This window comes from Taeniopygia guttata, chromosome 1 (assembly GCF_048771995.1).
Source record: "Taeniopygia guttata chromosome 1, bTaeGut7.mat, whole genome shotgun sequence".
Taxonomy (NCBI): Eukaryota; Metazoa; Chordata; class Aves; order Passeriformes; family Estrildidae; genus Taeniopygia; species Taeniopygia guttata.
The window spans coordinates 25,380,523-25,404,626 of NC_133024.1; the positions used below are offsets into that span (position 1 = coordinate 25,380,523).

General features: G+C 40.5%; 1 protein-coding gene and 1 long non-coding RNA gene across 7 annotated transcripts in view; one reads left to right on the forward strand and one right to left on the reverse strand.

Annotated features, from left to right (window-relative positions):
- On the reverse strand, positions 1–24,072 carry LOC115493908 (uncharacterized). 4 transcript variants are annotated; one of them, XR_012054500.1, is made up of 7 exons: positions 23,410–23,713; positions 14,481–14,610; positions 12,998–13,145; positions 9,406–9,612; positions 8,061–8,159; positions 5,461–5,836; positions 1–443 (listed from the first exon to the last, which is right to left on the reverse strand). It is a non-coding gene; the product is annotated as an uncharacterized lncRNA (long non-coding RNA). The 4 variants fall into 4 exon arrangements; XR_012054499.1 differs by lacking the exon at positions 1–443 and adding an exon at positions 23,932–24,072 and having other exon boundaries at positions 5,360–5,836; positions 23,410–23,642; XR_012054501.1 differs by lacking the exon at positions 1–443 and having other exon boundaries at positions 5,360–5,836; positions 9,406–9,624; positions 23,410–23,716.
- The window catches only part of CFAP91 (cilia and flagella associated protein 91), a 30,885-nt gene continuing 11,317 nt past the window's right edge, over positions 4,537–24,104 (forward strand). Inside the window, exons 1-11 of one of the 3 annotated variants that reach the window (XM_072925474.1) lie at positions 4,537–4,895; positions 5,672–5,745; positions 7,806–7,957; positions 10,765–10,848; positions 12,142–12,198; positions 13,082–13,263; positions 13,984–14,161; positions 14,498–14,655; positions 14,886–15,068; positions 15,221–15,363; positions 21,461–21,577. In XM_072925474.1, coding sequence (XP_072781575.1) covers positions 7,830–7,957; positions 10,765–10,848; positions 12,142–12,198; positions 13,082–13,263; positions 13,984–14,161; positions 14,498–14,655; positions 14,886–15,068; positions 15,221–15,363; positions 21,461–21,577 — 1,230 coding nt within the window. In that variant the 5' untranslated portion in view covers positions 4,537–4,895; positions 5,672–5,745; positions 7,806–7,829. Of the gene's footprint in view, positions 4,896–5,671; positions 5,746–7,642; positions 7,958–10,764; positions 10,849–12,141; positions 12,199–13,081; positions 13,264–13,983; positions 14,162–14,497; positions 14,656–14,885; positions 15,069–15,220; positions 15,364–21,460; positions 21,578–24,104 lie in introns of those variants that run through there. The other 2 variants (XM_072925470.1, XM_030266236.4) reach the window with 2 other exon arrangements.

Genomic DNA, 24,104 nt, shown 5'->3' on the forward strand with positions numbered 1-24,104 from the left:
TATAAACACTTTATTTTTTTTTTTTTCATTTAATCTGTTGTATGAGAAGATGCCTCTCTTAGCATGGCTCTTAGTAAAAACAGCACAAATTAACCACAGATTTCACCCTAGTGAAGCTCAATTTACCATGATCAGTACTCCACAGCCATTTTTACAAAATATGTCACAAGTTACAAGCGAGGTGTTCCACAGTGGTTACCATGCCTTACTACAGCCAAAGGTCAATCCAGAGACAAAGTCTCAATCCACAAAGCAGCAGATTTCACAGCATCTGTCTCCTCAGATCTTTTTGACACTTACCTCTGCTTTCTGATGGGAATAGTGACCCCATCTGCCTCCTCCTTTTTGCTGGCTGGAAGGAAGGCTCCCTTCTTCTGGATTAAAAATTTAGCAATGACATTGACTGCAGCCTTGTGCTGCTGCTTTCCTTTTGAATCACGCACCTGGAAAAGAGGTTTATTATACACAGGGAGTGAATTGTGTGGAACGGACAGCGAACAAACACGAATCCGAGGGATTACCTTGGACGGGTCAGAATCTATTTTACATCAATTCACATTTGGATACAGCAGCTCAACTGGTGGCACCCAGGTTCGAGCCTGTGACGGGCAGGACCATACATAGAGGAATTGTGACACCGTGTGGGAAAAATGTGAAATGTCACACTATTTTGTCTATTTTATAACAGATTAATTTTGGAACTTCCGGATATCAAAGCCTCAACAGTGCTTTTAAGGCTAAAACTTTGTTGCCTGTAGCTTAGATTTTTTTTTTTTTTTAATAACTAGAAAAGGTCGCCAGGAAGTATCACAGACATCCAGCACCATGACATTGCTGTTATTTGACCTCTGCTAAGAGCAGAAATGACCATCTATGGAATGAAACTTAAAGCCAGATGGATGACATCTTGCCAGGGTCTTCACAGATCATCATGGATTGCAGGATAAAAATCACATTCAAGAAACCCAGTCCCCTCCCGGGTTTTGGAGGACAGAAGGAAAACAGACTAAAGACTCATCATCTGTTTAGCTCAACTTCTTTGCTTTATCCTCCCTAATCCTGCCTTTCCACACCCTTCCTCACTTTTTCAGCTCCTCACCTAGGTCTCCCATTTTCTTGTCCAAACCTCTTCAGTTCTGCCCTGCTGGCTGCTCACCCTGTCTCTTCCTCCTCCCTGTGCCACACTGGTCCCTACCACCTCACTTTCCTACTGTTTTTAATTTGCTCAGCCAGCCACGTTTCTCCTCTAAAATCACGCATTCGTGTCCAATCCATCTTGCCTTTGTTCAGCTACTGCTCTGCTCCCAACTAGTGCCTAATCCTACCCTGCTAAATTTTCTACTTCCCCCTGTCTGATTTTACAGTTCAAACACATCAGCAAGTCATCACAGCATAACAAGTCCATCAACAGAGTAGCAGTAATTCATCTTGCAGCAAATTACACCATCTTATCTCAAGGTTAATGTGAGGTAAAATTAATTTGGCTCAGCCTTTGTCACAGGCAGCTAAACTAGTGCACTTTTCTGCCATTTTGCAACATGCAAAGTTAATCCACTCAAGACTTTGTGCAGTAACTCTCAAGGGTGTGGACAGTTTACTCATACATCTGAGCACCTGAGCAAGGTGTGCCTTGCAGCCAAGTGGCTATAAAAAAAAAGATCCAGATAGACAACACCCCAGTTCACCAACACAGTCTTGTTCTGGAAAAGTTATTAATGGGAAAAAAAAAACCAAAAACACCAAAAACCAAACCCCAACAATGTGGCCCACAGATCTAAACAGAACGCTCATAAGTCAAGTTGGTTTTTGGTTTTTTTTTTTTTAAGAAAAAGGAATCTTTTGTGATTGCTTATAGTTCAGTTGACTGCAGCTCACTTTCACCAGAGCAACAGGATATATCCTTGACATACTCAGCTCAACCTACCACATAAGCTTTGAGTACTTTTCCAAAGTACTGATCATAGACAAGATTGCCAAAGTTTAATGCCTGGGATCGAATATTTCCTCAGAGCCTTGTGTATTTTGGAATATTTTTCTTCAGAAATGTGCGGTTTATATTAAAAATAAATAAATAAATAAACAAGACCTATTCAGACCAAACCTCACCACTTAGCCCTTGCAGTGCATTCCACAGCACACAGCAGTGCAATAGGGGCCCTGGCCAAGTCTCACACAGCTTCAGGTCCAGAAGAATATGGAGATTTCAGGCAAAGAACAGTCAAGATAGTAACAATCAACACAACTTTTAACACTTGTAAGGCTTTTCACTGTTTATACCTGTAGTTCACAGACATTTCTTAGAAATATAGTTAAAAACTAGCCAATATTTTACCCACACACACTCTAATCAAAGCAACTTCAATAAACCTTAACCTTGAGCTTTTTCACTCAGCCACATATACCTGTCACCTCCTATGAGCAAGTACTGCCCTTCAGGCAGCTATGCAGCACCCTGAAAACTTTTATCTTCTATTTTTTGACAAGTTAGTTTTCAGCCACATCAGTCTCCAGAGCTGGTTCCCTACACAGTCCTTCAGGTGCTAACACTTGACAGATCAGAGGCAGCAGGACCAGGCAGCTTATAGTGAACAAAGAAAAATGTGGCAACACCTCACATTTAGTCCAATTTAATGCAGTAAAAGCACCTTTTTGTCGTACATGACTCCAGAGAGTACTTATCTGTTTGGCTATGCCCTGGCATCTTGTAGGACTCTCAAGAACACATTTAGTTATTCCATTGCTCCTTCTCAACCTGGTTTCCATCTGATCCATTCCACATAAGAAAAAAAGAAGTCCAGGCTGCCTGTATTTCGTCATCTCTGAAAACCTTATAGTGGAAAAATATCAGAGGGTGGAGCCAACAAAGAATAATTTTTTGGCCGAAGTACAGTTTACACACCTCATTACCCCAAGGCAGATGTTCATCATGGAAGAATTTCAGCATGGAAATCATGGAGTTTTAATGGAATAAGATACAAGAAAGGAAAACTGAACTTGATAATGAGAAATGCCAGGGAAGTCTATTGAAAAGTGGCTTTTGTTGCCATATCAAAAATTGTAATAAGGTATCACATTGTAAAGCTCTTTAGTAAAATGAGGGTCTTTACAGCCTGCTAGGTATCTTTAGGTCATGGATCAATCCATTGTGGGAAGTCACATCCTACAGATGTACAGATGTAGATTGTGTCTGTCAGAAACAAAGATGTGACAGCATTTCTTAGTTCAGATACATCTTCAGTTGACCCACCAACCTAAAAATGTTGTTGCTTCAGGCAAAGGATGGGCCTTTAAGAAAGTAAACTAGCATTCAAAGTTAAATTGTCTACAAGTAAATTCACAGAGCCAAGGAATTTGGAACTACAGTCCTAAAGTTGCTTTCCTGTAATGAGGTACTGAGGGGCCAGCATTTTATGTCAGACGTGACAAGCTGTGAATAACCCTTTGATACAGAGTTTTATACACAAAATAACTAACATAAGGGACTTGCTTTAAGGTTATAGACAGAGGACAGGGCCCATTTTCAATTTCTCTGTTTTTGGTTTTGGTTTTTTTTTTTTTTTTTTTTTGTCTTATTCCTAGGCACTGTTGCTGCAAATCTCCATATGTTCACAAAACCATTAGCCTTTTTTTTGGTTTTAACATTTAGCATGAAGAAGCTTCCAACTTTGTTTCTTATAAAAAAGGATGGCCTCCTCCTTGAGGAAACAGCAATGTTTTGCAAAGCATGATGTTTATTTGTAATGCTTTTTACAAGCCTCTTGAGATGCTCTACAGATGAAAAAACCCTGCAGCCTCTCTGTGCAGTACACACCAAGCCTATTTTCACAAAATCAGAGAAGCAATTAGGTTGGAAAAGACCTCTGAGATCACTGAGTCCAACCTATGACCAAACACTATCATGTCAAACAGACCATGGCACTGAGTGCCACATCCAGTCTTCCCTTGAACACCTCCACCGACGGTGACGCCACCTCCCCGTGCAGTCCATCTCAATGTCTAATTCCTCCTCGTGTCCAATCTAAACCTCCTCTGGCACATCTTAAGGCTGTATCCTCTTGTCTTGTCACAGGTTGCCTGGGAGAAGAGGCCAATCTCTAGCTGGCTACACCATCCTTTCAAGGAATTCTAGAGACATAAGGTCACCGAGGTTGCTTTTCCCCACGCTAAACAACCCCAGCTCCCTCAGCCACTCCTCACAGGACAGAGCTCCAGACCCTTCACCAGCTCCCTTACCCTTCTCTGGACTCACTTTCACCACTTTACAGCTGCAGAAATTCTAAGTGACAACAAGCAAAGCCAAGAATAAGAATATCCAGGCTTGAATCCTGTCCCTAACTGTAACTGTTAAACCAGATTTCCTGAGCGCTAACCGAGGGTCTCGGGAGCATCACACGAAACAACTCCAGCAGCAGCTGCTGAAAAGCAAAAATACACGTGTCCTTCCTTTCCTCACTCGTGCCCTGTCCCCTCAAAGTCCGGACACATCCCCGCACCAGCGCCGCGCTTCCGGAGGCGACAGGGCGAGAAGATGGAGGCGGCAGGGCGCAGCCTCAGGGCCCTGCGGAAAGGGCGCTGCAGGGAGCAGGAGCACAAACAGCAGGGAAAAACCCCGAGGGGCGCGGCTGCCCGCCGCACGGGCACGGTCAGCCAGCCGCCCCCAGCGCCGGGCAGGGCAGGGTCCGGCCGCAGGGCGGGACACTCCCGGCCCCGCCCGCCCGCCGTGGCCATGGCACCGGCAACGGCGCCGGGGCCGCGCGGTGGGGACGGGCTCCGGACCGGACTTTCGGCTGCTCCTTCGGTACCGAGCCCGGCCGAGACGGCAGCACCCGGCCCGCGGCTCCGCCCCACTGCTGCCCCGGGCGGCGGCCCCGGTACGGCCCAGGCCGAGCCCTGCGGCGGGTGTGGGGCCGGGAGTCGGGCGGGACGGGGCGTGAGGCCTCCCCCGCCCCAGGGAACCCCCGGCCCAGGGACCCCGGCCCAGGGAACCCCTGCCCCAGGGACCCCCTGCCTCAGACACCCCCTGCCTCAGGGACCCCTGCCCCAGACACCCCCCGCCTCAGACACCCCCCGCCTCAGGGACCCCCTGCCCCAGGGACCCCTGCCTCAGACACCCCCTGCCCCAGGGACCTCCGCCTCAGGGACCCCCTGCCCCAGGGACCCCGGCTCCAGGGACCCCCTGCCCCAGGGACCCCGGTGCCGTCGCCGAGCTCGGCACGAGGTGGGTGCCGCCTGAGCAGCGGGCAAGCGATAGGGCTGGCGGCTCCAGCGAGGCTGGGACCATGAAACATCAGCTGGAGCAAAGCCAGCCCTGCGTCCCAGAGGGAAGCATCGTGTAGAGTATGGTATTTCCACTGATTACTGTTGCACTATGCCTTCCTTTTAATGTTTCATGTCGTCACATTTTCTGTTGAAGTTGATGGCGCCTCCAAAGAAACCAGATTTTTCTACTAGATTTTTCACCTGTATCTTCCGCAGAACAGGATTTCAGCTCTGAGGCTCATTTGCATGATGGTGACATCTGTTTGATACAGAGACATATATTTCAGTTCTTTCTTTTTAGTTTGTTTTATACTGTCTTATAGACAGACTTTTAAAGAGGGAAGTGGAGCCTGATGATTTGTGCTGATTCCTCAAATATGTAAGTAGTTCTGCTTGTTCACTTGTCTTTCAGACCCTCTGTACACACTGTGAAGTGAGAAGGACCCTCCAAAGTCAAATGTCCATGCTCAGTTTGGTGATAGACTGGTAGGTGCTGGCTAAAGTCAGCTCACATGTTGACCTTGTCTTTTTCTGCATACACATGGGTAGAAACTCCATCTCAGTCCTAGGCTGCTCCCTAAAATCAGCAAAATAAAAAGAAAAGAAAGAAGCTTTATCTAAAACAAGACAGCACAGGGAGTAGCCATGACTGCTGGCCTATAGTGACTGTAACAGCAGCCTAGAAATACCCAGCTTCATTTTCAGAGTAATTTCCTAAGCTGTGTGTCAGTATTTTTAATAGACTGTCTTTGAATGCTGGTAATTATAGCTTGTATATGTTACTTATATCTAATAAAATAAGTGGGCAGCTGCTGGGCTGTTGTTCAAGCAGAGCTGTCATTTCATACAGTTCCTTACTTACCTTGGGAGAGATTTACACTACGGATTGATGTAGCCTACATAGACTAAAATGAAATACCTAGCAACATCTAAGCAGTCAGTAAAGACTGCAAATCTATGCTGATTCTTCATACAGAATTATCAGAGTTTAACTTTCTAGCTAATGCTTGCCTAGCTAGCCCATGCTTAGCTTCCTGCTGCATTTGCTCCCCTGCTGTCAGTATTCCCCTTAGCTAGTTTAAAACCAGCTAGGGTGTGTCTCTGGGGGTTGCAGTCACACCTTCAGACAGCAGTGATTGATAGCTGCACCGGATGCATTCAGGTAGAGTGCCAGAGGAAAACAGACTTGGTGCAACTGCACAATGAATTGGATTTTAAACAGAGTCCTCCTGAAGCCAGGCATGTGATGGAGGCTGCAAGACAGATTTTCTGAACTCAGACTTCATTGCTGTACAGCAAGGAGGAAAGCCCTGAGCAGCTTTCCAACAATGGAGTCAAGGAGCATTTTTGTGAATAATGTTGCTGGATATATCTTACTGCATTATCTCAGAATATTTCTTATATCTACATGAAAACAAAAAAGTATTTGTCTGCCTGTCAGTAGAGAGACAGAGAATATTGCCTGTCATCAGTGAGACCCTTGCAACAATCTGGCTGTGGTAACAGTTCAGGCCAGATGAAGTAAACAAGCAACCTGTCACTAAAGTTGCCATGTCACAGGAGTAATGGTGCAGATGGGTGTGCTGGCATACTCTTGCATAAAACACGTTTTATAATCAATCAGCAGGTGTATAATGTGCAATTCAAAACCCTACATCCTTGAATTCTTAATCTGTAGCTTCACAATTTGGGATGGACAGAGGTTGTGATACTATTAGTTCATAGGGTGTTCCAAACGCTCAAAAGTTGAACTCCTTTTGAAGAGAAATAGAACAAAAATGCAATTTCGTGCACAGCAAGCAGCTACTCATGGTAGGGTGCCTATATTTTCATCAACTGACACTGTCTTGCGTTCTGGTGAGTATTCTTGAAATGTCACATGCATGCATTTGAGTTAGGACCTGCTGAAATGAAAGGGGCAATTCACAACTCAATTCTGATTTTAGTCTTTTACAGAAGCTCAAGCCAGTAGAGCTTCATCACTTATGATTGCAAAGATTTATCGGCAACCATAAATTTAGCAATTTAAGGCATATCTACCCAGGGAAATTAATCCTTAAAAGGAAGGGTGTAGATGTTTAATGCTAGCTCCCTTTGAGTTATTTTTAACAAATGCTAAAATTGTTCCAGTATAAAATAATGTGACTTTACCCTGCAAGTGGAATATGTTACTTAATTTCTAGAGCACTAGAAATAGGAAGGAGTTACATGGGGTAATGTGCTAGAAGTTCACATTGCTGCACATTCACAGTTACTGCACACTAACTTCTTTATGTAACAAACTGTTAGACCTTTTGGTTTTCAGTATAAGTTTAGCACTGGAAAACAGCCAGAAGACAAATCTGTGCATCTGCTGCTAGTCTGGTATGCTCCACATCTTGAGAAGTACCATCTAACTAGCTGACATCATTAGCATACCTATGCTGCCTTCTCTCCCCATCCCAAATGTGCAGTCCTGTAAATCACAGCAGGCTGGAATTCTGCTCTCTTTAATGCTGTTTGAAGTGGCTAAATTACAGCCTTCTTTGTGTCTACACAAATGCTAGGTGAAGGCACCGATATTCTGAAGTATGGCTACTGGACTCATTCATTTTCCAGCCTGCAGTTTGTGTTTCAAGGGTGAAGATCCAGTGCCTGCATATATTGGTCGAAGATGGAGGGCTCAGCAGCGCCTGGAGGCTCTTCAGCAGCTTGCTGTGTAAGTGTTCTATGGTTGGACAATTTAAAATGAACATATGAACAAAACCAACAAAAAGCCATGCACGCTGAAGTGGAGGTGACTGCAATTTGCTCCTACTTACATTTCCCTTGAAATTAAGAGATTGCAGCTGTTGTGGAGTATGGTTACCCATCTGTTTCTTACAGGGTGGATGTTGCACATTCCTTCATCCCTGTGCTATCTGCTTTGCAGCGTTTGCCATGAAAAAGAAGAGAGTTATTTCAATCTCTTACAGATCAGATGGGTTATGAAGACTTCAGTGACTCATGTGTGTTACTTCAGTGGGAGCTCTTTGATTTTAATCCCGTGCAATTGCAGCTGGTTAGGTTGCTTTTGCTGCTGCTCCTTCCAGGGTCCTTGGGGCCTGAACCAGGGCACCACATTTTTAGTGCAGGGGTTTCTTAGTTGAGCTTTCTCCTGGTGTCACAATTTGGGTTCTGATACAGCAGATTTTTTAATAAAAGCTTACGCATTTTGCCACACCACAGGTTTTTTTAAGTCCTGTGATATTTAAGACTGCGGGCAGCAGCCTAGGTTTTTGTCTTCAAAGGTTCTTTCTGCTTTAAGCAACTGACTTTAGACCATGGGCTTTTCAGGTGGTGCATGCTCTGGGGTTGCTGGCATATGCCAGACAAGAATCAAAGATGCTCAAGAGTGATACAGTGGATTTCACATTTGAAAGGCATATTCTTCTCATTTTCACAATTTAAAAAAATTGGAGTATTTTTTTCTTAATACTATTTTCAGTGTTTCAAATTGTCCCCAGTGCATGAACACCTCAGTGGCTTCTTATATATTGCCTGCAATTCTGTAACAACACCTGCACTGCTTTAAAGTTAATTTACATTTCAACAACATGTATTTGCAAAATGTCTTGCAATTAACAAAAAATGAGAAATACATCCCCTCTATTTCAACCTGCACTGATTGACAGTGCTGCTGATACGGAAGACAGAATATTTTCCAGCTGTCTTCTCAGTATTTGCATTGCCTCTGCAAGGTTACTGGGAATAAATGTTCATTTATTTCAGCAAAGTCAGCAAATATAAGTCAAGGACATGCAAGAGGCAGGATCTGTGGAATAAAAAGGGCTATTTCCCTGGGTTCCCATTGTGCCTATAACTATACCATAACAGGATGAACGGTTTATGCTAATAAAGTTAGATCATAAGAATAAGTGCCCACCTGTGCTGAATGAAACACAAATCCATCTGGATGGAGCAACAGCCTGATATGTAAAGAGTCAGCTAATGGAACTAGCCATCAGCTCAATTAACTCATTTGACTTACAAACACAACTTCACAATAATAGGTTGATTAGTGCTGAGTAAGTATATCAGGTTACGACATTGCATCTCAAAATATTCCCCTCTCTTTTCTTATGTGATGTGACTGAAAGCCTTGGGAAGAGATGACTTTAAACTTACCTTGGCAGTAAATTGTGTGTCACGGGAGGTTAATGAAGCGTCTCGCTCAAAGCTTTCCTGTGGCAGATAGCCATTCTGTGCCTCCTCAGATTCCACAGCACAGTTTGCAGGAATTAGATGAGGGCTTGGAAGACAACTGGTCTCAGCATGTAATCCTCTGTTTTGATCTCAGTGGTCGAGGGATGTTAAGTATTGTTAATTGTATCTCTGTAAATATACCTTTGTAATTAAAATCAAGCATCAGCAACCAGCCCCAGTACCCACAAGCCCATACATCTTGAGGTCAGAATTCGCACAAGTTGCCAAAAATGGTCTTACAGAAAACCTGGCTCTCAGGACTTGCCTTATACGTAGCTCAAAGAAATAAAATCATCATAGAATGGCCTGGAGTGGAAGGGACCTTAAAGATCATGTAGTTCCGATCCCCTTGCCATGGGCACTGATACCTTTCACTCAGAGTTCCATCCAACCTGGTCTCAAACACTTCCAGAGATGGGGCATCCACAACTTCTCTGAAAATTACTTCTACTTTTTGCCTTTAACAAATGTGCAGGTTTAGATGAGTAAGTCATCTAAAAAGCAATTGTGAAATCAAATAGCAATACTGATTAATAACTTCCAAATTTCTCAGTTTTACCCATTAGCTAACTGACTGCCTTAATGAGGTTTTCAACATGATCTTCCAAAGCCTTAAAGAAGACTCTTCAAGATGCTGGAGTGAAAAATGTAAACAGTCTGCCTAATTAAAATTCAAAATGGGGAAAAAAAAAGAGAAGTGTTCTTGCAAAAGATATGGTTGTTCCAGTATAGATTTTGAAACATTCCCGTGATTGTCCTAATTTTTCTCCTTTACTGGAGAACTCAAATTGAAATTGCTGATTCTATATGTTTAAACATTTGCTCAAAATATCTTTACCTGCTTTTCAGAGGTTGAAAATATCTTCTCCTTTGCTCATTCTGTGTCTTTACACATATTTGGGAACTGTTTCACTCTTAAAATAAGCTTGCTCCCCCCATTTCCAATAAAAGTGGTTTCCTTTACAAAGTCAAGCATGTACAAGTGGTTAATGCTTTTCGTAACAAGCTCATAAGAAAGTTTTAATAAACACCGCAAAGACCATTTCTTGACCACATGTAATGGGAAATAAACATAAAGCGTCAAACTGTTTTGCTGCATAGGTAAATGTGAAAAAACAAAAATATAATTGCTTGTATAAGTGTGAGATTTGGGGGGAGTTTGTAGTGTGCATGTTGGATAGTGCAACCAGAGGGGAGAGAGAGGAAAAAAAAAGGCATAGGAAATAAAGATAACTGCTCTGAATGTACTTCCTAAATGATATCCTGTATTTTGGCTTTCAGAGGTCAGTCTTCTCTTCAGATGCCTCAGGTTGTATATGAAGATCCTGAAGTTGATGGAAGGAATCGCTACAAATACTTTGCACGGTAAGGAATGAATTGATTTGAAAAAGGGTTCAGCTTCTTTCTGTGCATTTTCAAGAGCACCTAAGTAAAGGCCAGAGCATTATTTTTTCTGTATTTTCTGTCAGTATTTTGATAAAATAGAAAATTTTAATAGTAACCAGGTCTTAAAACACAAGGTCTTTCTAAATTCACACTATGACAGAATTTTCAGTTATGAGTTACCATATAAGCAAACGTATCAGACATTCTGTACTTAATAAGAAAGCTTTGGGCTGTAGATGATCCTGTGCAAAGGAAGAAGATATTTACAAAGCCAGTGTGATTCTCCAGACCTCTAGAAAGGTGTTTTCTTAAGAAGGAGTCTTTTAACTCCCAGTTTCTGCCAGGAGCAGAAAGGGAACAAAGGGAAGCCTTGATTAACTTCTCATCCATATCCCTTACTGTAGAACTGCTCTGCTCCTTCCACAAAGACACTGCAGGTCAGCAATGGACTCAAGGTCTGAACCAACAGCTACCATATAAACATTCTTGACTTAGTCACATACACTTTGAATTGCATTCACTATTTTACTCAGCAGCTATTGGCCAATGTATCCACTTTAAATATAAAAAATTTGCTAAGTTTAATAAGTTGAAGTCTATTATGGTTTTTCATCAACAGTTTTAAAAGAACAAAGATGAGGTTATCTTCTGCAATATGAAATTAAGCTTCAAAGTCTCCCAAAGGCTAAGGGAAATAGATAGAAAGCTGCAATATGCAAACTAAAAGAATGCCTAGGAAGGAATTATTAATATGTAGTTGAGCCCAAATCACTTTCAAGATACCTCATAAAGTATTGCAAAAAATGAAACAATAAAATTAGATAAGTCCAAACTAGCTTATCAGCTGATTGTAGGAATGAATTTCAGGACTTCAAGCAATTATTAAAAAAACCCACTACTCTTTCAAAAAAGTGGAAGTGAAGTGAAAAAATTAAGCTAATTAGTGAAACATACACAAAATATTGGGAACACACTCAAAAATAACTTTAGTATTTGTCTTGTTTTGCAACTCCACTTTCTGCTTTGACTTATTCATAAGAATAACATTTAGTCCTGGTGTTTACTGGTGAAACTTCCTCTGTTCCTCCTTACCTATGAAAGAGTTATTTCATATTTAGGCATAATTCCTAAACATGGAACTAACAGAACCACAGTTGTAGATAATCAGTATTAACTCCACTGAATTTAGTGGACTGCAGTTTTTCTGAACCATAATGATCTTTTAGGCTCATCCTTGTTGTGTGACTTTCATTCTGTCTTTACACCTCTCAGCTCTTCTAAGCTGCCTCCAGCAAGTGTTCCAGAAGCTGTTGCTGATAAAAAGACAGAGTAAGTAGTGACTTTTAGAAAATTACTGTTGAAATGGGTAACATCTCACCAGAAAAGATCAGGCAACTATTTGGTCACCAGCTTGGTGACCACTATTTTTCATAATGAGCTTGTTAAGAGGTAAGGTGCTGCTCTCATCATTGAGAATTCTGGAGGAAATAGATGATGGACTGTTTCAGAATTTGCTTGCAGTATGTAAGTAGTGCTTTGTGATTAAGGGATGTGCTTCTGGTGTGTTAAGACTGTGAAGCTTGAAACAGAAAGCTAGATGTCTCTGAATTCTAGAAGATATACCATTGCAAAGAAGATTCTCTAGTAGAGCAATATTGTTGGAAAATCTTCTGATATTTTATTACAATCACTGTGATGCAATGCTACTCAGAGATGTAGAGTTTAAGTAATGCAGTCTAATGTAGTTTTCAGAGAGTATCAAATTTTGAAGTCACATAATAAAATTCACTTCCTAGTGGAGTCAATGAAATTGCATGTGGTTATATCAGAATTAATTTTTTATTCTGGAATTGCTGGAAAGAGAAACATGTAAATAAAATTGAAGCAGTCCTACTTCATGGTACTTTAACAATTTTATGTCCATTAAATGCAATGCTTTAGAATGGATAGGTAGGGAAGGTTTGTATGTAATAATCATGAGAGTTGAAACTAGAAGATTTGTGGATTATTTACTTAAGGAATGTATTTCAGACTCAGTGTAGCCTCCATCTGCTTTTACCAAAGATAATGGAGTTAACATCAATGGGACTAATGTTAAGATAAACCAAAACACATTTAACACTCTCACCTTGGACTGACGTGCTTCTGCTTTGTTTGCATGGAGGTTTTTTTAATGAATGTGATCAATCTTCCATCTTGCATCTCTTTTTAGGACAAAGCTACGTGTCCTGTCAGGTGCAAGAGACAGCCAGGTCTTCGGCCTCATGTTCCGAACTCTGGGGATACAGACAGATTACAGGGATGGTGAAGCACAGACAGATCCCTATTCTCCTGAATATATAGTTCGCAGTGGCTCAGTCCCTGAAATTCTGACACTTGCTACACTCACTTGGGGTGAGTTGTGAAATTAAGATAAAATATACTGATCTTGCTGCCTCTTTAGCAGGAAGTTCTTTTCTTTCCAATGTCAGGTTTTAAGTCTATTGCCAGCTTTGGCGGTCTTTTTTTGTGTGCATTTGAGGCAATTATTTTATCTGTTTTTCTAAAGTAAGTATGATATTTCCCTACTTAATGGTGCTGTTTTAGGGCATTTAATGAAGGGTTTTGAGAACCATTCAATATAAAAAGGTCATGTTTCACAAATGTGAGATAAGAGCAGTTTTTCCATTTACCCACTGTTCTTCAGCTGCTCTGAGTTTTGAACATTATTTAAAACAAACAGTATGAAGACTGCTGCCCTGGAACATACCTGTGATCCTCATCTCCCAGTGTCTCACCTGTAACAATGATGGACACTGCACATGCCAAAGAAAGTGCTCATTCTCAGAAAGTATCCTCCTAGAAAAGCTTTTCTCCCTCTCCCTTTGCAGTAGCAGAATAGCAGAATGAAGTGCCAGTGTTAGCGTGCACTGAACTGTAGCAACTGCAGGTCCTACCATGCCTCATATTGTAGAATCTCCCTGGTCTTAGAAGTATTTACTTCTGGCTTTTGACAGTTCTGCTTGTGTTTACCACATGGACCTGTACCCATCCAGCCCTCTCATACTTTTTGGTGGTGGCCATTTGTAGGATTTGCCAATCTTCCAAAAAGCTAATGCTTCTTGTCCCTGTAAGGTCGGGGACTGCCAGCAGGACAAGCTGAGATGGAGATTATTGATCGCATCCGGGAAAAACGTGCTTGGGAAGCAGCTCTGCCACCCATGGACAGTCCCTCAAATGTTGCAAAGAGGTTGAAGATGACGGAGGCTATGGAAAGGAAGGAGTGGGCCTATAGAGAAGAGGAAATAGATAAGTAGGAGTCCTATTATACTGTTTTATTTCTTTTAATTATTGGCTAAATAGAGGAGGAGCAAGAAGGTTTAGGGAATTGGCTGAAGGGTACAACAAGCCTTCTATTTCTCTGAAAATACCTTGATTTTGGGAAGGGGTGTTTTTCTTAAATTTAGCCTCCAGGTCTGCTACCACAATACATTTTACCAGTGCTTAACTCCTTTTTTAAAATGAAAGATTGAATATGAGATATGCAACATGAGCTATTTGGAAAGGTATGTAGGATTTGATGGTGACAGCATTGCACAGAACACTGCAGAGTACACTCAATACTGTCTAACCTTTTCTTTCCTTGCAGGTTGCAGAAGGTTCAGATGGAAGTCTTTAAGAAGCTGCTGCAGAGGCAAGAGGAGAATCAGAATGAGCTGAATGCCATGCGCTTGAACAACCACTGGCAAAATCATCAGAAGGCTAAAGAAGAGAAAATAAGAAAGATTCAGCATGACTGTGCATTGAGTAAGTCTGAAAGACAGGAAGGGAGGGGTATGAGACAGTTTTCAGACAAGCCATTTCTATTTTTCCAAGGTTACCATCTATTCAAAACGAAATATATTGCATCCACAATATCAATGAGCATGGCCAGCATCTGGTTTGTCATGTTTTTATCTTATCTTGTGAACTTAAAAAGATACAGCTTTTATAGAACTATTTGTGTGACCTGTTTCACATTTGTATTTCCTTTTCAGTGCTCAGGAAACTGATAGCTAAGAGGAAGAATTGGATGGGAAAGCTGGAGAGGCGAGATATCATCAGAGAGTATAATGACTTTTCATCACAAACATACGCTCCTTTGTCTCGAATTGGTTTTTTCCCAGACAGGAGTTCTGACTACTACTCGGTAAAAAACTACTATCTTAACACCTTTGCAGGTAAGGCATTTTGGAAGACTTTGTTGTGGGAGGTACTTACTTGAGATATTAACCAAAATTCAAGTTTCCCTCCCCATCACTCTACTACTTAACCACTGTTTGTATTAAAATCCTTGTATATTTTATAATCTTTCTTCATATTATAATCTTAGGATTGTGTGAACTGGAAAAATCTGTCCAGCCTTCTGTCTTCCCACTCAAGATTAAAGCTCCAAAGCCTAAATGCATTATCACTAAGACTGGCTATGTTAAAAGGTCAGCAAGACTAGAGGTAGTCGTGGCACAAGTTCACCAGGTATGAAGCTGCATCCAGCAGCACGTCAGTTCCTCGTAGATTTGTACTGCTCATAAATGCAATTGGGAAGATGTGTAAGCTTCTTCGCAATTTCCTGAATTCTTATTCTGTAAAATAGCTTCTAGGACAGAATGAATCAAACATGCAGATTGTTGCAGGCTTGACCAGCACTGCTCTAATGCTCAACCCATCAGTACTCTCACTCCTGCTTCTGCTCCAGTCCTATAGACAACAAACACAAACAAATCTGTCTTTCTACAGATCAGGTATTTGGATTGGAACATATTATGCCAATATGAAATTCTTGCCCTTTTCTCATTCTCATTGCTCCATTTTATAATACCCCACTGGCTACACTGTAAGTTTCCAATAATTAAAGAAAGTGAATCTGGGTTCATATTTTAAAAATTTTGTACATTATTTTAAAAGTACATTTAGGTACATATTGTAAAAACATCTGTAGCAAAGCATGACTAAATTTACCCCACTCATAAAATCAGGTCACCATGGTGGATGCATATCACTGTTGTTTCCTAAGAACAGCATCTGATTTGCAAACATGCTAATGCGTTTTTCTTATCTTAATTTATCACAACTGTCTATGCAGATGAGGTGTCCATATATGTAATTAACCACCAAAGAAAGATGTGCCTCATTTGCACCTGCAATCACAATATTTGTAAATTACATGTACTTTTAAGTTCACTTCTTGTGATGCTGTTGAGGGTTGCCTTCATGAAAAATCAGGAATATTCTTGTCTGGCTGCTATATCTTTGGAAAATAGTGACTCTAATTTGTAAAGCTTGGCAAGTTTCACTTTCATTTATATATATTATATATGTATGTATGTATATATATCTTTTTATTTTAGAGTAATGTAATAATAATTTCAAAGCAGACAGTAACCTGCTGTTGCTGAATTTTAAACTAAAATCTTGCTCTGAAAAATCAATCATATTATCTCAAATTTAAATTCTGCTGGATCTTGTAAAGATGAAGTATTGCATTTCATTATTATCCAGAAAGAAACTTTTCAAAGAAAATGTTGAGTGCTACAGGAATTGTTCAAGAGTAAGGACAAAACTCATAGTTTTAAAGACACAGAAGTGTTGAAGGGGTTTGAGTTTGGGTGGGTTTGCATAAAATTCAAGAAGTAATTGTGTAATCTGCATCATAACACAGTTCTCATTGTCAGCAGAATGTTAGTCCAAGCTTTTGGAGCTGAATTCCAGTTACAGCACGTGTATTCTGTTTGTTTAAAGTATTCCTCATGGTTTGAAAGACTGTGGTGAAATGTCTAAACTGTAACCACAGAGAAGAAGTGTGAGCAGCCAAATGCTGGCTGCTCACACAATAATATCTCTTCAAAGGAAAACTGGTGGACAAAGGAAGATGGAATGCAGAACAAATGCAGACAATTCTGCACAGTTTCTTTCTTAAATCAGTGTCAGTCACTTGGTCTGCATTGATTTATAGCAACTGAGAGGCTAAATAAATAATTTCCCCACCACAAAAATGCCAAATGTATATTCCTTTAAAGTCACAAACCATTTCCTTTGCAGGCAAAAAGGATAAAATAAATCCATTGTGCAAAAATTAACTGCTGCTGTAAGATATACAGAAAGAGACACCAGACTGGTTGGTCCAGACAAGCAGAAAGTACTGACATTGTGAAACACCCAGACTGCCTCCACTACTACATTTAAACAATCTTTCTGTTCAGAGAATCAAGAAATGACTGCCCTAATTAGCTCTTGAGCTCTATGATGCTGTTCCTGGTCACTTCTCCCATCAGAGGCTTTTGCTTCTGAAGTTCAATGGCTATAGCATGTTCTGGCTTAGCAGAGCCTTGCTGACAAGTCCACCTCAAATGCTGCTGGAGCTGTCAAAAACAGAGCAGTAAAGCATGCTGAGTAGTTGCATTAATAGAATTTAGGACAATTCTCCCTGAGAGGAGTTCTCTGACCAGTTGGAATAAGCAGTCCCAATTGTGCCAACAAGCCTCCTATCACACACAGTAGAAAAGAAGTTTAAAGCAGGTAATTAGGGAGCATTTTATGAGGGCACTGTATTGCTTTGCCTTATTTCTATAGCTGAGTAGCCAGATCAGTTTTCTATTCTAGAGCTTTCTTTTAATGCTCTCCTAGCACACTTAATCCATAAAGTCTCTCCCATAATCCTAGAAATAAAATGTAATCCTAGAAAATTTAGGGAGTACATGGAGACCTATCTCTACAATGCGTTTTTAAATTTTTTCCTGGATTATCTAGAAGCAAGTGACAAATATAGGAGGAATGCTAGATATTGGCCTCAGAAGTAATTAGTTTTAATAAAGAAAGTTGCCAAGGCTTGCTTCTCTGGCCAAACACGAGGAAAGATGGATAAGTTCTCCTCATTATATTCCTTTTTGTTAGCCATACTGAGGGTATTCCTAAGCTTAAAGCTTTTTAGAAGGGATAAGCAATAATCCAAGGATCTGTGTCCTCCTAAGAATGAGAGCTGCTTCTTTCAGACATGAAACTAAGCCAAAAAGAAGTGATTATAGAAACAAACTTTTTTTAGGACCATCCTGAAACCTTTTGCAGAAGTATTATATACACTCAGTAGTCTTTGAATAATTCTCTAAAATAAGAGAACATAGCAGAAACAGGAGTGACCCAATAAGTGATTTACAGTAAAACCAAGAATCCTTATCTTAAGCCAGATCAGTAAAAGGACAGATAGTTCCTAGCCAGCACAGCTAACAGTGCTTTAAGGAACCATTATATAGACAGCCTAGTATGAAAATCCGAGGCATTAAGGACATAACATCCCAATACAGATAACTACTGCAGAGAGTAAATGCAACTAGGTAAGTGAATACACCAAGGAGTGGAGGAGGTGGTAGAAGATATCCCAGTGCAGAACAATACATGACTTTAGGCAGGCCCTCTATGCTCTGGTGACTCAAGAGGGATAAAGCATCAGGTGGTTTCAAAGTGTTGGATCAAGATGAGGTCAAAACCAGAAACTTCTCACCTCAGCATTAAGGCAATTCTCACCACATCTGTTTCCTTTATCCAGTTGCTGGAAAGAGCTAGAGAAGTAGAGGGGCCAAGAATGTCTCTGGAGAAAATCTCTGCCAACTTCAAAGCATGGGAAAGGCTGTTTAAGCAGTTATTTCTTCAAGAACAGATCTCATCACATTGTTAGTTGGCTCTTGGTTAGACAAGCTCTGAGAGCTTTTATATCAGTCTTGATGCAGCAGCCACGCTGCATTGCTAAGCAGGTTGGCAGCCTGTCCTCAGTGATCCTACCTGAAAGGAGGCTGTAGCCAGGTGGAGCTTGGCCACTTCTCCCAGGCAACCAGTGACAGGACAAGAGGGCATAGTCTTAAACTGCACCAGGGGAGGTTTAGATTTGGATTAGGTAGAATTTCTTCACAAATTAGACACTGGAATGGGCTTCTTAGGAAGGTGGTGGAGTCATGGTCCCTGGAGGTGTTTAAAGAAAGACTGGATATTAAAAAAAAGACAGACTCAGTGCCATGGTCTGGTTGCCATGGTGGTGTTCAGTCATGGGTTCGACACAATGTTCTCAGAGATATTTTCCAGCCTCATTGATTCTGTGATTCTGTAATCCCACAATTATCATTTGTGAGCAAAAAGGAACCATAACCATGACTGCATACTTTGTGCTGTACACAAAAGTCAAATATACCTAGGATCTTGTGGGATGGAGGAGATCACAGAGGCGACAATGCAGAAATCTAAAGAATGGATTGAATGATTTCTTTGAGTGGAGATTTGCTTCTTAAGCTGTTATCCTGTCAAGAGTTCTGCTTCTCTCAGAAACTGGCTGAGAAGCCAAGGTGTATGATGAAAAGCATGAGTGCCATTTACTGTTCACTGCGTTTGCCAGGAGAATGGAAAAGAGATTACTTTTGTGCTTTCACTGTCCAGTCCAGGCAGATCCTACCTTGACTGTGAACCTGCTACCTGAATAAAGGAATGTAGTCTGTATCAGGAAAATGGGCGTATGATATGTAGACAATAACATTTGGTGTATGTTGCTCAGATGTTTAGCACTTTTAAAATCAAGTATTTTTTTATTGATTCTTGAGTCCTGGTGTCTCTGTTTCCAAAAATGAGAGCTTGTTAAGTTGGGCAGAACCAGTTTAGGCAAAACCCCTATATTTTCTTTTTCTTTTCTCATGTTAAAATCTTAAAATCATTTATAACATCAGATTAGAGAAAGCAAATGGTAAGCTTTTTTTTTTTTTTTTTACTTAGTAAAGATAGTCAAGCAGGCACTAGATCGTGTTGACATGAAAATATAAAGCCACTTCTGAGTACTGCAGTATATCTCAAATCTATATTAATAAGGATTCCCGCTTGCCCAAATTAGTAATAGATTTTTCTGTCTTTAAAAGTTGTTAGTCTGGTTATATTTTGTTGTTCTGGTTAGCAGGAAACATTTTTGGAGGCCACAGTTTTATTAGGAAAATTCTTATGAATGCGAGATTGTACTAATAAACATAGTAGCCATTGTTTTCAAGAGAGTCACAACTACAGCAGCTTTTTCTTTCTGCTTCCCTTGCCCTACCATGCAAATCTCCTTATAAATCACTGTTATAATCTTCATGCTAGGGAGCTCTAAGGTCTTCATATACAAAACACAGTTCAGAAAATCTCTCAACATTTTTGAGCTATAACTATTTCACATGGCTGAAAAGCAGTTTATAGGCTCTGATTTTTCCTTTATTAACATGGACCATTTAAGAAGCTTTCAGTAGTAAAGTATTTTATCCCCTCTGCCTAGAAACCTCTCCTTTTCTGGAGCAATTCATTATCCTGACCTGAAAGATCAGATCTTACATGCAAGAAGAGTTTTTGTACAATGACTACTGGAGTTTCAAAACTTCATTAATTTCACAATTCTGTGCAAATGCCATCACTTTCCTGGTACTGGAGAGCTAAATTCAGCATTGAACTTTTTTCTAAAGTTTTTCTTTTGATTTCCCTCCCTGGTGAAATACTGTATTTGAACATTTGAAAGAGAGAGAGTGAAAAAAAGGAGAAGGCACACTTTCCCTTACCAAAATATGATCTTTCAATAATAAGACTAAAGATCCAACCCATACAGTAGTAGGATTATCGTTTTGAAGAAGCTTTAAATGGATATACTCCCTTACCTTTCTGTGCAAGCCAAAGTGTCATGTCCTGCAGCAGGCAGGCATTGTCATGCAGTTTGAAATGCTTATCTGAATATCTAGTTCTAAGGGGCTGGTGGTGGGAAATTGGCAGGACTTGGGCTTTTTAAACAGTTTGAAAATGTCTTGAAAGAGCTGAGGCTGTGGTGGCACTTCCACTCTAATCTGCTGACAAAGTGTGGCATCTGCAGCCAATCAGCTGCAAGCAAGATAAACCCACACCTAATGGCCTTTTGCATTTTCTTGGTAGAATGAAGTTTTTGGACAGTTTCTCTTTGGCTCCCAGTCCACCTGTAGAATTGTTGTGGGTGCCACGGGGCTGCTGGGCAGTTGTAGATGAGCAAAGCAGAGTTCCAAAGCATATTTTGCTAGGAAGGGGTCATTTGGTTCAATCTTGTGCAGCAATAGCTTATTATAGAAAGACATTTCACTGTCACAGAACAGTGACAATACCCTCTTCAAGTGACCCCTTCATAAAACCTCCCGACTACATAACATTTCTAAACCACAGTAGCAACCATTACCTATTGTTAAAGGCAAAGAGTTATAGCATTATTAGAAAATTAATTATTTGAGAATTAGAGATGAAGTTCATACCCATTTTAGATTGATTTTAGGTGACTCACAAGTGCTGATGACTTATTGGTAAATACAGCATAATAACTCCTGCTTCCTTCTTACATATGATTTTGACATTCCCATCAATATCTTCTGACCAACCAATAACCTCATCTACTGACCATACTCAGTTTTTCAGTTGATCTGCAGTAAGAAATAGAAGCCACAAGCCTGCAAAGCTTTCAGCTCCCTGTAGTCAGTGTGGTCAGCAACAGTCAGCATATAGAGAACTGGCCTTATGTTGTTCTATCTACCCATGTTCTTATTAAATTGGATGTCTTTTGCAGGAACTACTGGAGAAGAAGAATAAAGCCAAAGAGCCAAAGAAGCCTCCCCCTGTCTGTGAAAAAGTAGAAAGCCCTGTTCCTAAGCCACCCACTCTAATCCTGGAAAAACCATCAATTGTAAGTGAGCTGGTTTTAGCACTTTTTTCCCTGTTGATCCCTGACTGTTTCCTACACAGTTGTTAAAGGAATGCCAGGGAATGAAAGATGGGACCTTTATCCTTTTTGTGTGCATCCATGTAAAAATAGCCATTATTTCTTAAGGCCCTCTTAGTCTCATTCTACAAGGATACTATCAGCCAAGGATTTGAAAATTATTTACAGTGTCTTTTAGCCAAATCTTGAAGTAAACTTTATTTTATGAAGACAAAAGTTAGGAGACATGTTATTCCCTGGTTCTTGGAGGACAAAAAGGCATCATCATCTTCATCATTATTATTATTATCATTATTATTATCATTATTATTCAGTAGCTTCCAAAGTAGCTTCCAATCTTCTGATCTGACAACACTATCATAATCCAGTGAGGCAATTAAGTTTAGACTTATTGAAGTCAGAGAGACATTGGATGCTTAGCACTGAGCGTGCACTTCATTAATTTTCTGGAGTGAAGCTCTTGTCATCATGCAGGATGCAGTATTTGATGATCATGCACTAGTTCACAGATAATGATTCTCCTGCAGAGATTGAAACAGCAGTAATGATGTGTCATGGGGGCTGTGATATGCTGTAGGAAAAAATTACTTTTTAGGGGAGCTGCAACTTCTTTTCCTTTCTTAAAGTAACATGCTTAAGAGCTGGTTGCCCCAGTGGACTGTTTGTCTTCTTACTAATACCATTTTCAGGATGTACTAAGAATCAGACAGAATTAACATTTAAACTTATGAATTTAAGAATCACACAACCATGAAAGTGAAGAGAGAAAGTCTTACTAAATCATCTGTGCTGCTGTGTTCCTTTGTGCAGTACGATATTCTATATTTTATGCAGTCTATTTTAAGATGACTGGAACAAGAATTTCTTATCTCCTTGGGGAGAGCTTTCCACAGCTTTACCTACTTCAAAGCATTCGATACTGTATTGCAGTGGTGGGTTTACAGTGTTTAGGTTTACCAGTTTGGCAGATTTTTAAATACTTTGAGGTAATATGTAAAGAAATCAGAAAAAATGTCTACCACTTGTAGTCATCCTTGAGTGTGTTCACAGATTATAGTTGGGCATTTTTTAAAAAATTCCAATACAATAGAACTCCATCTTCATTAATTTTGTCAACATTTGGTTTATTTTCATGAATCTTTATGTGTAAACACATAAAAGATGGAGCTCTCCAGTGAAGCTCCATCTGTAAAATCAGGCCACTTGAGCCACTGAAGAGCAGCACTAACATCTCCTGCCTTGCCAAATCCAAGTAAGGTTTCTCCTACCAGGTGGCTGTGAGGAGCAGTGAAAACAAGGCTCTTCTCTGTTGTTAATTCTTCTCTTCCTGTCACACACCCATATGAGTACCAACTGCTAAATGCTTCCCACTGGAACTGAGGATCTTGGAAAGAAATTGTTTCAGGAAAAAGTGGAGAGAAAAAAAGCACTACTCAAGCATCCTCAGCTTCTCTCCCCTGGTCATTTCTAGTGGACTTAATAGCCACAACAAGCTCACAGAGGACCTCTGAATTCCTTCAGTACTTTGTAACTTTTTTCCAGCCTCCTCTAGTTTGCAGCCATCTCCTAGATCTTTCTATATACTTTTTTTTTTTTTTTTTCCCCTGCAGGGCATGATAGGCTTTTCATCTCCCCTCATTCTTTCCTGCTGGTCTGTAGCAGGCAGATGGACAAGCTGATGATTACACTTGCTAAGGCATCATTTGCAGCATTGTAAAACAGAAGTACAGAAAAATGCTCCTCATAAAAATTCAAACCTAATCTTAGTTAATATCACACCAAGCAGTTTGGCTTACCAGTATGTGTGCCATCACCATCTCCAAAACTGTCCTGAAGGGATTTCACACTGTAGCCAGGTGATGTGGTAGAGTTTAGCTCTCTAGGACTGGAAATTCATTCCTTCTTTCCAGAGAAGAAGAACATTCCAAATCACAAGTCCTCTTACTAGTTTTGCTTTGCTCCTCCTGGGTGCTGGTGTGGAAAGGCAGGAATGCTTCCTTTTGCATTTGGAAAACTCATTCTTCAACACCTAAGAAAAAACAGATAACTGAGATTCAAGCCCACACAACTTCTCTCATCCCACACTCTTCCCTGTTTTTCCAGCACTTCTTAAATACCACATGTCAATGCAGACCTCATAAGTTCTTTATTTAAAAAATGTGCTTCCCATTTTAAGATTTCTATCTTTCCCAGGCGCCCAATGAACTTTTTAATTTTTCTACTGTCAACTCCAAACTAGAAAACCCCTCACCTAGAAAAAATGCTGCCATCTGTGCTTTGTCTACTTCCTCTAGTTAAAATAAGCCCTTTTTTCTTACTTTCTGTGGTCATGTTCCCTTTCCCACAATGCTCCATCATTCTTCCAAGCTGGTATCAATCACACAACACTAAAGTTCTCAAAGAGACAAATCACAATGGACTGTGGTTAATTTTGCTTCCAAACTATCACTTTCTGAGTCTTAAATTTACTGAGTTACTCTGATAAAGATCA